We start from the raw sequence: 17,479 nt of genomic DNA, 5'->3' as shown, positions 1-17,479 counted from the left end.
CCTTTTCCCTAATAAATCTGCTTTTAAGATGTTACCACTTTGACCTTCTAAACCCAGCACTCATTTTAGTTTTTCATCTTGGTAGATCTGTTCCCTTCATAATCTCTAATTAAATCGTTCTAAACCACACATGTTCACAAACAAATCCCATTCAGTCTAGAGTGGGTATGAATCAAGTTCACAGGTTAAGAAATACATGAAATGTAACTTTCCTTGTTTTCCCGCAACTCATTTTCATGTCCATCTTTGAGCTCTTTCTCTACCAGGGAGAATTTCAAGGAAATGTTTGTCCCTCAAAGCAGGAGACACACCCCTCTGACTCCCCACCAGCCTCCAAAGGAAAGACATTTCAGTGTTAGGTGCAAGGTTCAGAATTCTCGAGGCAGGATACTTGAAAGGATTTTTTTAAAAAGCAAAGCCTATTTTCTACCCAAAGTAGAAATCAAGTACTAATTAAAGTACTAATCAAGTATTTAGTACTTTAAGTTTGCTATTTCTAAAACAACATATAATTTAATGTTTTCTTAAAGTTAGATAACACTTCAGAAATAAGAGTGCCTCTGAAATAGCATGCACCCCAAAAGATCAGAACCACTTGCCAAGTTACTTGCTTTGTCTTTCATTTAAGTGCTGAGGGTTCAGATGAGTGGCAGGAACTAAGCAAGCAAAAGTGTACGTATTGAAAGTAGAAAAATCCAGAGGGAATTGAAGCTTACTGCACCTCAGAGGGGAGGGCAGCATCATCTATTTTCAGGGTCTAAAGAAGCCATTTTCAGGTGTCCATACCTGAAATAGCAGGGTCACTACTGACTCCAGAAACAGGGAAATAAAAGGAGGAGGTAGGGATGTCACGACAGGGTGTGGTTGACAGCATCTCATTTCTGAGTCCACGTGGGTACAGCTGGGCCAGCGCCTCTGGTCCAGGTGATCATCTAGCCCAGGACCTCTGAGTGAGCCTGGGGCTCCAGTTAAATAAGCAGAGACCAGGACCTGAGACGGCCAACACTGTCAAAGCCTCACCAGGAACTAGGACTATACCCTGGGCTTTAAGCCAAGACCCTGGCTCTCTGACTAATGTGAGTATGACCCTGAACTCTGTTTGGCTCTTTGAGAGGAGAAGGAGTCCCAGGTCTGTCTGTCTTCGAGGATAGAAGGTCTGCGGCCGGTTTCCAGTGGGTCCTGATTAGAGCAGGGGCAACTCAGAAGGCTCTCAGCCACTGGGAGTGCTTTAAACCCCGTAAGGTGATTGGAGTCTTCGGTACCTACTATATCCCCAGTTGTCTTGTGGAGCATTTAAACCACATAGTGGTGAGGTTCAGCGATTTTTCACCTACTAACTGGAGATGGAAAAACTGAGAAGTTCCCCTGCCTTACTTTCCATCTCTGCTTGCAGTGGCTGCTCCAGTTCCGGCCTGGCACACTCATGCTTGGGTGCATGGAGTAAGGGGAATCTGTCTACAGACACATGACCAAATTCTGGAGCTGGGAGGTCCAGGGACATGCTGAGGTGATAGGTCCCCTGAATATAGAAAAAGCAGGAGAGCTCAGCTTGACCACTGTTTCTCTATGAATATCAATGTTCTCAACCCTAAATTAGGGATAGTAATACCTACCCATATGGACTCGTGCATTAAACTCCTGGCGTAACGTCTGACACACTGTGAAGACAAGAGTCAGCTCGTGCCCAGAGCCACGATTGTGGATGTGGAGCTGGTTGTCTCTGTGAGGAATCAGAGCTTCCTCGATATTTCTCAACGGGGCTACATTTTGTCCTACAGGGAACCTTGGACAGTGTCTGGAGACATTTTTAATAATCACAACTGGAGGAAAACAGCTTCTTACTGGTGTCCAGCTGTTAGAAGCTATGTGTACAGCTAAACATCCTGAAATGCCCAGGGCAAAACAAAGAATTCTCTGGCCCAAAATGTCAATAGTGCTCAGGCTGAGAAACACATCCAGCCAAATAGTCATAGGAAAAAAGAACAAGGCTGATTTTTCTTCATCCTTAACCTAAGGATGAAAGAGCGTGTTAAAATACTGTTGACACCCCAAGATTACTGACCTCGTCTGGCACCAAAGAAGGCAGAGACAGTAGAATCTAGACACTGCTCTGAACCGAAATCCAATTCTGGTGAAAGAGAGCTTTCTCTGGATTCTAAAAAGAAAGTAAATGATTTTTTAAACTTAAATAAGCAATTCTAACTAAACTAGTTTATTACACTATGGATTATAAAATCTAAAGTTGGATTTTATTGATTTTAAATTTTACCTGCAATAAGTTTGAAATTTTTGATAGACTTGTACGATTTATTAAATAATTGCTGATATTTGCATGGCATCACAAAAAGGTCACTAGTTAAATTCTGCCTATAGAGTGTTATTTCAAGTCAAATGAAACTCTAAAAGAAAAAATATTTAAATTTATCTTGCCTTCAATAGAAGTGAATACTTACATCACAAAATAGTGGAAATCAGATGTTGATAAAAAGTTTTAAATGACCTAATGCATAAAAACACTTTACAGTCATAAGGCGCCTTTTAAAGCTCACTTTCATTGCATTTCCACATTGTTGCATTGTGAGGTGAAGGTCTCCTCCGTGACCGCCTGGGCTGCCTTCCCGGGGACGCAGGAGACGACCAGCAGTCATGGTCGGTTCCGCTGTCGCTGCTCCGCCTCCCACGCCTTTTTGAGAGGAATATACCCTTTTAAAACCAATGGTTATTGTCGAAGGCTTTCTTTTGGTCATCTCCTTTGCATATTTTCATTTTGTTTGCTGACTAAAAAGGTCTTTAAAAGAGAACTTGGGCCCTGTCCTGCTTCTCAGATATGTTTAGCATGGCATAAATTCCATTAATAAATTCTTAAGGTAGTTTGAGCTTCTATTTTTTAAAAACAGCTCTAGATTTCAGTCATTTGTTAACAATGTGTTGAAAATTGACTAGCCACAGATTTAAGTACATATTTTTTTGAGAAAATTTCCACCCAAAATATCAGAAATATTTTCAGAAAATAGTCTCAGAGATGTATGTGGCTTCTCAATAATTCAAATGACCTGATTTTCTTTTAATGTGACCTAGTATTTGAATGTTCCTCAGTAATCATTTATCTTCAGATGTGAGCAAAGGCTGTGTGTCTACAAGTGTGGGACACTCCAGCAGCTGCTGCTGACATCTGATGACAGGTTTATGGAAGGCCATCTTTTTACTATGTTCTCACAGGTGGAAAGGGCCAAAGAGCTCTTTGGGGCCTCTTTTATAAGGGCACTAATCCCATTCATGAGGGCGACACCCTGATGACCTAATCACCTTCCAAGGCCCCACCTCCTAACAGCATCACATTAAGGATTATGATTTCAGCATATGTATCTGGGGAGACACAAAGATGCAGTCCATTGCCATGCTTATTGTAACCAGCCAAGTACTACAGGGGTATATGAAGGAGAGTCAGTCTTCTTCTCCTTATTTAATCTCTCCCTTTTGCAGTAACCAGCATACAATTTGGTATGTATCTTTCCTCACCCTTCTCAGTGCTCATACAAACACGTGGACATTCCCATTCACATATATGGTATTTTTGTTAAACAGAGTACTGTGTACTAGTTATTAATCCCGAAAGAGCAGAACTCAGTGTACCAGTCCCAGGTGAGGAATCCAAACACTGCTCTTGGTTGCATCTTAGAGCTGGAGTTGCCAAAGAAAACAGTGAAGCAAAATAGTGGAAATCAGATGTTACTTTAAACAGGCTAAAACAAGCCCTTACTTGCATAGAGAAGAAACAGAACAAGATCGGCTTCAATAGTATGCATCAGTATGTCGTGGCCAGCAGGTCCCCCCTGTATCTCTAGCAAGTGATTGGGCAATTGGCCAACTTGTACCCCTCTCCTTTCTACCACTATCAACATTGGAGGGAAGGACTCTAATCCCTCCCCCTCCCCTGAGGAGTGTGAAATACTGAAAACTAGGGGTGTGCCTGAGGGTCCTTGACACCCCATGCTTAAGCAGAACAAGGGAGCACATACTGAACCTGAAATGGGGAAAGATACTCCCTCACAAGGTGATAAACTGGCCCCAGGCCCGTGGCTCTGTATCTCTGGTAGGAAGTGTCACAGGCCCAAGACCCTTTCTTGTTTAATGAAGTGGGGATCCAAAGGCTGTATTCATGAGACTAACATTCCCAACCATTTTTATTCCTCTTCCTAAATGGATTATGTGCAAACACGACGCAGCAATTTACTTTCCACATTTGACAAAATACAGTGAACATTCCTTCTGGTCATTAGTTCTAATAACTCGACCATAGTATAATGGGTACACTGTACTTGTCTCATTTATTCCCCTACTGCTCAGCATCCAAGTTTTTATAGTTTTCTACAACTACCAGCAATGCTGCAGTAAATATCTAAAACCTATCTTCTTAGGCAGTCTTTTTTTTCTATAAGATTGACTCTCAAGAATGGGATGGCAGAATCAAAGTCTTACCATCAGCTGTCCTAGCCCAGAGACCAGTGATATATGACAGGACCTATTTCTCCACAACATTGCCAACACACACTGTTATCCAACTTTTGCATTTTTGCTGCTCTCGTGGATGAAAAAAATGGTATATATTTGTGATTCTAATTTGCATTTCCTTTATTACTAATAAGGTCTTTTCATATTTCATTTGGCTGTTGCATTTTCTTGTGTATGACTTACCTTAAACTTCTCTAATTCTTGCATAATTTATTTTTGCTAAATATTTAATAGTTCAGAAATACATATTTTCATCTCTTTTAGCATTTATTTTTCTATACAGATTTTAAGATAAAAACAGAGTTTCTCCTGCACATTGTCAAGAGCATTTCTTTGAAATGCAAAAGATTTGATAAGTGAAACTGGAGAAATGTATTACTGAACTGATGGCTTAAAAGTACAGGGAAAACTGCTTATACCTCTGATCAGTGTTCTTTAAAAGATTAGGCCTCTGAATTAGGCTACAGGACCAAAAGCCATGGATCCAAGCTTTCTATGTTGCCCTCATGACATCATCCCTACTGTAGCCTTGATGTTGTGTAAGGACTAGAGGACTTTGACATGTACCAGCCTGTCTGAAGAGGTCTTTTGGACTCCTTCTTTAAATGCCTTGGAGGGAGAGAGTTGTATTGTGTCCTGCTTCATGTTCATAGTGGAGGTCTTCCATTGCAAAAGGGATGGTTTTACTGTTTTCCTGAACTTGCCCTAAAGGATGGCCCAGCATGCTATAAAGCCCAGTGAGCATTTAAGGAATGACAGAGGAGGTCCAGTAACCTGCCCAGTGAAGCTGATCGCAGACACAGACTTGTCCGTCTCACTCCTTCAGGGCTTGGAGGTGGACACTGGTCTCAGAGCTCTGAGCTATAGCTTGGGGACAACTCACCAAATTAATGAATGGAAAATCCAGTTCTCAAGTCCTATAGTGTAAGGAGGAGGAGGATGGGAGGAGAAGACAGAGAAACAGAAGGGATTTTTTTCTTTAAATAAGTGTTTCTTTTTGGTAACGAATTTGAATTTAGAATAATTTATTATCCTAGAGTTAGTTTTCTTAGTAAAATAAATGAGACCATCTCCCTTCTTGCTGAAGGCAACAATCTAAGGCAGGGTGTTAAATTATGAGATTTATATTTTGTCACGTTTGACTTCTTTCCCAAGTTCTAGGAGAAGTAAATTTGTATAAGTGTGGGCGTTGGTGTGCGAGGGGGTGGAAATGCAGAAAATAGGATGGTTTGAAGGTTGAAATGGTCTGCATATGTGTGGTTTGTCTATACACATTCCTGTAACATTTTCATTTTTTTCTCTTGCAATGTAGGTGTTTATTCAGAAAAGGAAGTTCCCAGAGTCTATCCACCAGGAACATCAGCTATTTTTGGTTTTCCATTTGTTTGGCTTTCTTTATTCACAGATTTGTGGCTGCTGTGCTTTTATGTCTTTGTTCTTGTGTTATTTTGGGCTGAGTTGCTGTTTTATGTAGTGTGCATCTACTTTGTTTGTGTGTCAAACCATGCCTTTGAAGAGCAGCAAAGAGTGATTTGAAATGGGCAGAATATCCCAAATGCCTACATCTTTGGGATTGAAGGTGCCAACGATGGCATCTGAAGCCGAGATGCTACATTATTTGAAGCCGAGACAATTTGTCATAAATATTATACATCTTTTAATTGAAAATTGACTTCCATAGTTTTGAGTATAGTCACTGAGATGCTGGTAACCAGGAAAAGCCATTGGTGTGGATGAGGTCATGTGACCCCTTATGAGGAATAAAAGTGCAGGTCTGAGCAACTCCTTCTTCAGTTGTGATTGAAGTCGGTCCCACTGGAGTGAAGTTCAGAAGCAGCCCCTGGAAGAACACATTTACCCCATCATCTGTAAGGACTTAAGCTGCTGTGTTTCTGGCTTTCATTGAAAAAAAAACCTGTGCCTTCTATACTTGCTCCCTTGACTTATTTACAAAACAATTTTTTCAAAACTTTCTATAGCATTGGCAGTTAAGTAAAGTTTTCTTTCATTGTTGTATCCTAAACATGAGTTAACATGGAGGTTGGGAAGCATAGCACAGCTGTGTCCCGGTGACATGAAGAGACACCTTTCCACCACAAATAGTCCTGGGTACATGCTCGTTTTCAATTCACCGGGGTGTTGCTTGAAATCCTGCTGTAGGTGTTTTCACTACCCAAAGCAGTTCACATTCTAGGGTCACCCTTCTGGTCATGAAGATCCTAATTTGTCTTAATATTTTTTATTTTACTTACTTATAGCCTTTTTGAGGAAATAGAGGCTTAGCAGTGGTTTCATTTGGGAATGTAAAGGTGTAAACTCAGACAGAACATCAATAGGATGAAAGCTAGCCTCTGGCTTCACGAGGCTTTTGAAGGGGCTAGATGCAGTGTTGCTACTGGGACAGCTGACAGCTGTTCCTCCTCTGTTACATAGTATTTGCTGTTTCTTTCAATGGCCATGGCATGGGTTGTAAGTCTTAGTTATTTTATCTTTAACAGTACAAGAAGAGAGGTGCTTCCTTGACTGCATCAAATTTAATTTATAGGCATTTGAATATTGCATATGTTAGGTCATGATAACTAATTAAATTATTCCACAATTGCTTATTGAGCAACTAGTGTTAACAGTGATACTCTAAAGGCGAAAGACAACAATGCAGTTAAAATACATTGTAAGTGCTACAATATCTTGAAGTCATCTAACTCCCTCTAGTTGTCCTAATCCTTACCAACAATGTTTTGCTGTTTCTTTGGTTTCTCAAGTAGATTTTACTCTGAGGATATAAAGATGATAGAATGTGCCCTATGATATTTGGTCTTCTTGGCAAATCAGTCTCCCAGGAGACTTGTTGGTAGAAACTGTCCTCTAAGAGGCCCATCACTGCAGTATTGCTGGACCTTAAAAACTGCAGAGAATGATATGAATTTAAGCTTTATATACTATATCTTGGAATATGGTATTTTTCTAATACGCAGCCAGCCTGGAATGCCAGCCTGAATGGCCAGCTGGTCTTACACAGTAATCAAAGCTGTGCATTAATGCAGTGGTAGTTTCTGTTGTTAGCCCAGTAAAATGATGTCATAAAGCGAGCCACTCCCAAGATTCTGGGCAGTGTCGCTGTAGCCTTCGGGTGAGCTGGTCCTACCCATCATCTTAAATTCCTACAGTGCTCAGTGCCTGTAGGAGCACCCTAAAGCCATGGGTTGGCATGAGACCAGGGAAGCCTTGGGTACTGCAGCCTGTTGAGTCTTTCTGGGATTATTATTCCTGGAGCTCAGCAGGAGTTCTGGTCAGACCTTAGCCACAAAAATGATGGTTTAGGTTTTTGTGCATCCCCATTCAGTTTGACCTCTTCGAAGCTTGCTCACCCTTGAGAGCCACGCGCTACATGCTTAACTGGTGCGAACCATGTATTTTCTGTTATCTGCAGCATCGTACTGAATATTGGTGATTTCAACAGTACACAGCTAGCCTGAGACTTTTATAGCAAAGTATGTTTCTTCTTGGCATCAGAAGACCTTGTACATATGGCTGAATGAGAAATGGAAAGACATATTTTCATGTATTTGTTGATGGCTACCTCATAGCATGCACTTTCGTCTTTAGCCAAAATTTGGTTTTGGCCAGTCACAAATTTTTTTTAAGATTATTTATTTACTTACTTACTTATTTATTTATTTATTTAGAGACAGGGGAAGGGATGGAGAAAGAGAGGGAGAGAAACCTCAATGTGTGCTTGCCTCTCACAGGGCCCCCACTGGGGACCTGGTCTGCAACCCAGGCACATGTCCTGACTAGGAATTGAACCAGTGACTCTTTGGTTCACAGCCCAAGCTCAATCCACTGACTTACACCAGCCAGGGCCCAGTCACAAATTTTTATGTAGACACTAGAGTCTTTTTTCATCAGCCTGCATTTGGATTGCCACCGAACGCCACATTTTTTTAAAAGCCGAAAGATGGATTGTAAGAATTTAATCTAACATACTACAATCTTAGAAACAGGTTCTGATGAAATACTTAATAAAAAACATAAAATCTTTCTTTATTCTCCTGATTAGTACACAGTCAAGGTGAGTACTACAGATATGACTTCTTTTTTAAGCTGCATTATTAAATGAAACCAATGCTTTAGAAAACAATGCTATTAATAGTGCTGACTCATGTGTTTATATTTTAAGAAGAACAATAAAATTCTACAAGACAGTGCCCCAAATAATTATTCATAAAATTGTTTAACTATAACTATAGTAATATATATTATTATTTGTCTTAATGCAATTTATAATGCAAGTTGTAGCTCAGACTACATATGGCGTTTAGGAGTTATAGATAGTAATGTACATAGTAAGATGGATAGAAAACAAAAAAGTCAGCACTTTAGGTCAATATTAAAGCATATAACATGTTACTTGTTATTCTAGTGTTGTTGGCAAATGGGTAGGATTTTTAGAAGAGAGACTGAGGAGGAAGAGGAAAGAGGCTTTTTAAGCCAAGAGACACAAGAGCATGGGATTGAATAAAGCGTGACGAGGGGACACTGCATATGGCAGCCTGGCTGGTTGGAAGCTTGGTGGGAAAATCCTGGGCAGGCTAGTTGGAACCATCAGTTAAGTGTTAGTGTAACGATTTTCAAATTTAGGCTGGAAGCGATGCCATCCATTGAATGTTTCTGAACTGAGTTTTGACATGAGGAAACTAATGTGTTCAAAATATTGATTTGAGTGTTGTGTAGGCCGGGCGGTGGGGAGATTGCTAAGATTTCAGTTGTCTCTGTGTGTAGGGATAAAGCCTGAATCACTGTCACAGTAATTAAAATCAAAAGGTGTAGGCAAATATGACAGATGGCAAAAAGACTTGGAAAGGGTATCAAGACTTGATAGTTTGATTTTCTATCCTAGGGGATTAACTCAGCAAACATTAGTTGGGGAAGTGCTATTTGAGAGGGTTTAGGAGACGTAAGCCCACCCTAAACTCTTCACAATGCTCAGTAGTGGGGAAACTACAGATGCTAAAGTTACAGAACTTGACCCTCAATGAGGCTGTCTTACTGAGCAGAAGGTTTTCTGGGGTGGGATAAAGAGGCAGACATTTTAGTTCCTGTTCCACCTCTACATGGGATATTGTGGTCAAGTTGAAAACACACGAACTCTGTAACCTGACAGCCTTGCAGTCAACACTCAAGTCTATCGTTCACCAACCACGTGAGCTGGGTCAGCTGTTTCACATTGGAGCCGTAATGTCTTCATCTGCAAAATGAGAAACCACCTGTACACTATGATTCTAAGTAGACCTCTTGCATTTCCGCCCACTTTGCAAGAAGATACACTGACAGCCATTCTTTTTGGACTATCCTTCCACACATGGTTACAGGGAACAACCGTGAAAGGTAGAGACCATGTCTATCTCTAGAGCAGGAGTCAGGCTGACTATATGATCTTATTACCCAATGTCACCCCAATACATTCAATGAAAATAAAATAAAATGAAAATGAAGATGTAAGTGATACATACTTTTTTAAAAAGTAAATATTTTTCAAATTAAAGAACTCAAAAACTAAGATAAAAGATACCCCCAAAAAACAAGTTCTGGAACTTTTATATATTTTTTCAACAATACAGAATATGGCCACTCATCTGAAATCATAGTTTGTACTCATTTTAACTTACACACAACTGTCTCTACTGTTTCAGTCACGTGTATGAAGCCATGACCTAACCCACCGGAGTGCTTGACAGTGCGCATTAATGGTGTGTTGGTGGCAGTGGTTATTACTCTTGAGTTTGTCTTCCTCTGCTGAGTTTGGGCCAGTAGCTTTACCAAGCTGAATCAGGTTCACCTTGACCTTCTTTGGGAAATTTTTCCCACCTCTTCTATTCACACCTCTGGCCATGGCCCATAGCCTCGGTGCTGGCTGCAGGGGCACCAGCCCCTTGTCAAGGTGGCGAGGTTCTTCCTAAGTACTGTGGGGAGTTCTGGGCCCCATGTATGGTTAACTGACTGCAGAAGTGTCCACTGGGGAACTAAAGACCAAGGACCGATCTTTGCCATCCCCCAGCACCTGCCCGGTGTACAGGCATGTGTCTGTCTGTGCCCCAGGTTGGTTGTGTGGGACAGCCTGAAAGATATTTTTTTCTACAATTCAAAAAGGAAATTGGGGCAGCCTTCCTGCACTAGTCAGGGGCCAGGCAAGAAACAGATGGCGTTTTCAAAAGAGGTGCCTGATTGAAGAGAGTTTAATGAAGAGACTATTATAAAGATGGGAAGAGTTAAGGGAAACCAACAGGGGATGTTGAAGCTCCTCACAACCACAGCACAGGAAGTCAATATAGTCCCTGGGCTGAACAAGAGGGTGGGGTTCTTGAACTTGACAAGAGCAGAGCTGTAGAAGAGGGCTTCCAAATAGTTACTGTGGCTTTTGGTAGTGAAAAGCTAAGCGACGCATGGCCCAGCCTGGCAGGGAGGGAGGCAATATGCTATGAACATTGCCCACCTCTCTCTTCTGCCCCGTCACCTCACTGGGGCCAGAAACAGAAGTACCAAGGAAACAGTGCAATCCTTACATCAGTCTCCCAAGACACAAAGCAGGGTGGAAGCAGGCAGACGATGGATCTGCAGGGGCAAACCATCTTTCGCAGGTTCCTCTACAAATCTTTTTGGGTCCAGGTCAAAGAGAAAGATTGAACACACACATATGTCAGCTTCTCTCTGCTTTCTCCCTTCCCTCATCCCACCGCCTCCCAAGGAGGAGGAGGAGGCCCATCCATCCTCTGTCAGTCCTGGTACACTGTGTACTGAAGTGGGACATCCTTAACTGTATGCTTTGGGTTGGCTTTTGATGTACAAAGAGGAAAATAAAAATTGGAGAACATCCTCTTCTAGGAAAACTGCTTATTTTGCAAGGCTGTTCATCTTTCTGGCCAATATAATTTCAAATGCCAAAAATCTGAATATTAATTTTTTTCATTGTGTTTCTTTTGCTTCTTGGCCCTTCAGACAGATGGGCACCTTACATCAGCTAGGAAAATAACACATTATTGGGGAGGCAAAAGAGAATATAGCTCATTAATATTCCTAAAAACCATTACCCTCAGTTTCAGCAATATGCTGCTACAGTTTGTATGGAAATTAAAATTTTTAAAACATGTTCACATGTCTGCTTAAATGTCATTTAATTTTTAAATCCTGGTAAAGCCTCTGTTTTTATAGATGAGGTCATTGAGGTCAGTGTACTCTGCTAGAGAGCAGCAACCTCATAGGTGGAATTCCTGACTTCCTGCTGTCTCTTTTAGTGCTTTTTTTTGCACCATACAAAAGGGGCATGGTTTGGGCATTTGAGAAAGAGAACCAAATTCACGAAGTTGCCTCATAACGTACAGTACCTGCTACAAAATCGTGTTTTCTGAACAGTTTTGCCTGTTATTTTTATTTTTAAAAATGTTTTTAATCTCTTCTAATATCTGCTTCCGTAGTAACTAGATCATTTTATACAGGTTTTACAGCTCTTCTCTCATTATCATCTGCCACTTGATATCTCTTACCAGTTGCTTTTGGTTCTTCTGGTTCTGATTTAATTTCACTGGTTAATTACTTTTTTAACCAATTCCACTTTTCACCTATTCTGATTCTGAAATTATCAGTTGACCCCATGATTTGATTGCTGCCTCACTAGCCCCGTGAGTGGAGCATATTCTGGTAGAAACAGCAGACCCTGATTTCCTTTTGTCCGTGGGTGCATGGCTCCCGGTGCTGAGCTCCCTGTGCTGAACTGTGGGACTCAGGGAACACCCACTGGAAAAGACTGTAGCAGGATGTAAATTTGTAAGTAGAAAAAGAGGATGGGGAGTCGTCATTTAACTTCAAAGATGAGAATGAACAAAGTGACCATTCTAATTAGACATGAACTAACTAGCACCTTGGCCTCCAGGCAGATTTCCTGAATGGCTGGCTTTTGGGACTGAGACTTTGAAAAACCTGTGACATCTTTGAGATGTGGGACGCACACCAGATCAGAGCTGAAGGCCAGTGCAGAATATCTCACTTTATGAGTTGTATGTACCTGGTCCATGGAAGGTGCTGAATAGAAGCTTCCTGCTGCATGTGGGACTCCATCTTTCCCTACGTGCACTAGAAGTTTCCCAATTCATGTTTTATCAGTGAAGGTGATTTCAGATTTTCTTCCTGGAATATATGAAGATAGTAAAGGTGTTTGATGTCTTGAAAAGTCTAGGAACCTGGAACTATTGTCTATGCTTTTGCCTGGCTGATGACCTCTCACGTTGTCAAGAGAGAAGTTTGAGAACCTGGGTTCTAGCTAAATTTGAGCAACATCCCTAAGTCCCGGGGCCAGGCTGAGTTGGGGAGCAAACCAGAGCGTCTCCTAGGTTCCCACCACACAGTTTCCTAACCTACCACACTGTTACCTTCCTGGCCCACCCCTTAAACCTGTGCTTGGAATGCAGCTGCTTCCCGATTGAGACATTTGTCCTGGAACACTGACTAAAACTACATTGGCCACGTGTAAACATAAATATTTACAAGCAGAAACAAATGGCCATGGTTTTTCCCCCTTTAAATGGGTTATTTACGTTGTACCGAGGGTCTAGAGATACTCTCCTATGCTTCTGATGTTTACATGAACTTGACACTGCCTGTCTGCCCAGTGATTAGGCAGCGGGGGTTCAAGTCCTCACCCTCTGACTCAGTAGCACAGTCTATACCAAATCATCAAAATTTTGCCTGATGACCTGGTTAGGAGATATTCACTGCAGCTTCCCAATGAAAAAGAAAAAATTACCATCATGCATGAGACAAAATACTGTAGAACCATAAAAAATGTACAAAAGTACATTAGTTTTAGACATGAAGGATTTTCATGATATCCTATTGAAAGAGTAAATAAATCAAGTTCACAACAGTAAATGCATATAAAATATATAAAAAGCATGCACAAATGAGTAGAAGAAACATTAGCAAGGAGGGACCAAAAGGATAGTTATTTCTGGGAAATGTGAATAAGAGTGATTTTAATTAGAAATGGACAATTTTATTCTCCTGTCTTCTGCAATAAACAAGTATCACTCATTGAAAAGGACATTACTGAGCAATGGAGTCCACAGAGGGGACAAGGACCAGATGCACTTGGGTCAGCAAGATGCCGTGTTCGCTGACGTGTTGGGGCATCAGCAGTGAAACAAGGTGCTGAGGTACACTGTTGATTCCGACAAAAAGGTGCGGTTACGGTGGGCTCCACCGTGAGGCCAGCTTCAGAGAAGCTTTGAAGGTTGGGCCATATTTTTACTCTCTTTAACTAGAAGGCTCTGATTTTGCAGGATAGTTACTGACCTTTCTCTTTTGACTTCTGACAAAATATGTTTTTAATTGTTTTATTGAATACTAATACTAAACATACAAAAGAACATTTAGAAAATACATTTAAAGTACGGAGGATACTCATGCACAGAAATTCAGTGTCCTAGAAATGGAGCCCTGCCATTAACCCTGCAGGGAGGTGCTGCGGGTTCCCCCATTTCCACCTTCCTTCTCCACCTACCCAGAGCAAACCAGGGTCCTGGCTATTTTATCACTGCCTTGCATTCCTTCGTAAATCTATTCTCAAACCATATTTTATTTACTGCTGCATGTTTTGGAGACTTCACACAAACCGCACTTTGGGTGTGCCTGCAACTTTCACTAGGTCTCTGGTTCCCAGGTCTCACCTATGCAGAGTGTGCGGCTGTAGTTCACTTGTTTCACTACTGCCCAGCCTTTCTTGTGTGATGCACCAGGGTGCACTGATGGGTCCTCCTGTTTGTGGACTGCTGCATGACTTACAGTGTTTTGCTACCATGAAAGTTCTTATTCATAACCTCTGATAGTCACGTGTGTTTCAGGTACATACCAATACATGAGTGGAATTACTGGATTGTAGGGTGTTTAAATGTTCAACTTTATTACATAATGTTAATTATTTTCCACCTCTTTCTATTTCTATTCTTGTCAGCAATTTTGAGGCTTTGCATCCTTCACAACGTCACCAATTTTCACTAATGTCAGACTTTTAACTTATTGCTAGTCAAGTGGGTATGAAATGGGTTCCTGTGCATTTCCCCAAACATCAATGAAGTTGAGCTTGTTTTCTTGAGTTTATTAACCATTTGTGATTTCTCCCTATAAAGAATCTGTTGAGTCTTTTGAACCATTTTTCTATTGAGTTATTAACATTTTAAAACTTGGTTTGTAGAGATTTTTTATGTTCTGGGAACTAATTTTTTGATGGTTGCACACGTGACAGATATCTTCTTCCAATCAGTGGCATGCCTTTTCATCTTCCACATTGTGTTTGATGAAGAAATAGTTTTAATTGTATTTATTTTTTTCTTTCCTAGTTGTCCTTTTTCGTATCTTAAGAAATCCTTCCCACCTAGAGATTCATCAGTGTAAATTCCTATGTTGTCTTCTATAATCTTTACAGTTTGACTTTTCTGAATGGTAAAGGTGTTCAATTTTACTTCTTCTCTATGGATATGCTTGTTCCAAGAAAACTTATTACAAAACCTTCCTCCCCACAGGGATGTACAGATGCCAGCCCTGTCTTAACATACATCATAATGAAGCTTCCATGTATGAGTGGGTCCGTTCCCAGACCCTCCAGGGAACATGCGCATTTGAGTTGGCCAGGTGCTGAGGGACTCTACTAGAAACCTTCCTCATTTTTTTAATAATAAGGCATTTCTGTCACATAGCAAGTGAGAGGTTGAACTCTGCCTGGTTGGTCTGTGGCACGAAGATGTCATAAAGAACCCAGGCACTTCCCATTTCCCCTCTACCAGAATTCGTATGTCTGTGATGTGTCCTCACAGCTGCAGCTGCTCCAGGTTCCATATCTGCACACTGCCACATCCAAAGTGCGAAAAGGGCTTCAGGCCCTGAATTCTTATCACATGGTTGCTTTGGACCATTTAGGTAGGAGCATTCAAGTTGCAAGTGCACACACAGTCCCCTTCAAGGTTCTGAATTCTCAGGGGATGATCTTTGGGTCTCGCCATTCAGTGTCGTGTTTCATGGCGGGGAGTCAGCCTTGCAGTCGCTGTGTGGACCGACAGTATTTGTCTCCTGTTCACCTCACTCTTAGGTTACAGCCCTGGGGGCAGAATGAGGTGGGGGTCTCACCTAAAACTCCTCTCCTTAGGTGGGCCTGAACTTTACTCTCTGTCCCCTGAACCCCAAGAGAGAGTGAAAGCTAAGGTTGGAATTCATCCTTGTAGCAAAAGGAGAACTAATGAAAACTTACTTTGTTTACATCTCTGGCTCCCCACTTAGCTTTTTAACTTCTTAGTATTGTTTACCTTCTTGGAAGCTCATGACACCTTGACAATGATGTTTTTCTGAAATGTTTAAATTTTTTTTAGTGAGAGGGTCAGTATATGTATCTTTCAAACTGTGTATATACAAGTTGGCTAAATTCATTTTACAGATTTTTAATTTTTTATTCTTTTGAATCACAGTTGACATAGTAGTTTCAGGTGTACAGCATAGTGGTTAGACAGTTATACAGTGTACAAAATGGTCCTCCAATAGATAATTCTAGTACCCACCTGATACCATACATAGTTCTTACAATATTATTGACTATATTCTTCATGCTGTACTTCAAATTTTTTAATTTAAGTAGTTGGTATATGATGTTATATTACTTTGGTTAGTTTTAGGTGTATAACATAATAATGGGACATTTTCATACCTTACAATGTGATCACACCACCAAACTTACTTTAATATTATGACTACATTCCCCTTTACCTTTTTTACCAATCCTCCTCCCCTCCCACTGGCAACCGTCTTTTTGGTCACTGTTTCTATGAGTCCATTTTTGTTTTGTTTCATTTTGTTTGTTTGCTCATTTAAAAAATCACACTATGTTTTATCGATATTGCCTAAAGGTTTGTTGGAGACTGAACCACTGCAAGAAAGAGATGAAGACGCAGTAGCCAGTGCCGACTTCTCTAGCATGCTCTCTGAGGAGGAAAAGCAAGAGTTAAAGGCAGAATTAGTTCAGGTATGTTTAGTAGTAATTCTGTTGTTGCTATGACTATCTCTGGATCTTGAGAGTTACTATTTCTTTCATATAAGTCTCATATTAAAATGGTTATAATTCATTCAATATAATTTAATAAATCATATGTTGGAAGATGATTTATTTGGGGGGTATTTTGCAATGCTGATTGTCCATTATTTGTTGGTTACAGTACATAAATGAATGGTTATGCTGCCTAAGCAACAATAACAATAGTTGTAGAAATGCATCTCTTCTTTTTCATATCACAATACTGCAGGAAAGATGAATCACTTACAAACCTGGTGGAATTTCTTCAAGATCTTTGTGCAAATACAAACTGCTGTTTAAGAGTAGTTCTTGTTTTAGCTCAGCAACTGAGCTCAACAAATACTTTGAAATGATTTAGTTTTGTAATGAAAAGTCAATCATAAAGCAACTGAATTAATTGAGTTGTGTGCTATTTTGCAGAAAAAAATAAAGCTCTGGGGATAAAGAGGAAAGCTGAGATGAATGTGGGCTTCATTAGCTCTTAGATTGTTGTTGGGGCATCTGGACTTAGAGGTGAGGTGGATGCCTGGCTCATCTTGAATGCAAGTCTTTGTTCAAGCCTTTTGTATGCAAAACCCTTATACCCTTTGCTAAGGAGTGTTTGGTTACATCACAGGAAGAAAGAGCCCTACACAGGGAGTTTTCCAAGTAGAATAAGCATCAGGGCAGGAAGGATGAAGCCAGCATCCCCTCCCCAGTCTGAATCCCTGGCTCAGAGGGCAGGAAGCTCCTGGTCCAACTGGAAGAAAGGCTTTGTCCCCTTCTGGCTCTGGCCTCTTCTGCTGGCTGGGCACAAAGCTTTGAGATCCACCTTACCCTCACCCTTTGTCCACTGTAGACTCCTCAAGTTCTAATATTCTG

The 17,479-nt window shown here is 40.8% G+C and overlaps 1 protein-coding gene across 7 annotated transcripts in view; it reads left to right on the top strand.

Annotated features, from left to right (window-relative positions):
* Nucleotides 1–17,479, top strand: part of TPD52L1 (TPD52 like 1) — a 68,851-nt gene that overhangs the window by 28,064 nt on the left and 23,308 nt on the right. For all 7 annotated transcript variants that reach the window (XM_037139622.2, XM_053664720.1, XM_037139623.2 and 4 more), the window contains exon 2: nucleotides 16,455–16,570. In XM_037139622.2, coding sequence (XP_036995517.1) covers nucleotides 16,455–16,570 — 116 coding nt within the window. The remainder of the gene's footprint in view (nucleotides 1–16,454; nucleotides 16,571–17,479) is intronic.

Source organism: Artibeus jamaicensis, unplaced genomic scaffold (genome assembly GCF_021234435.1).
Source record: "Artibeus jamaicensis isolate MK-2021 breed Jamaican fruit bat unplaced genomic scaffold, CSHL_Jam_final contig_387, whole genome shotgun sequence".
In the NCBI taxonomy this organism is placed as follows: Eukaryota; Metazoa; Chordata; class Mammalia; order Chiroptera; family Phyllostomidae; genus Artibeus; species Artibeus jamaicensis.
The sequence above is the reverse complement of the archived record's forward strand: the minus strand, read 5'-3'. Positions and strand labels throughout refer to the sequence as shown.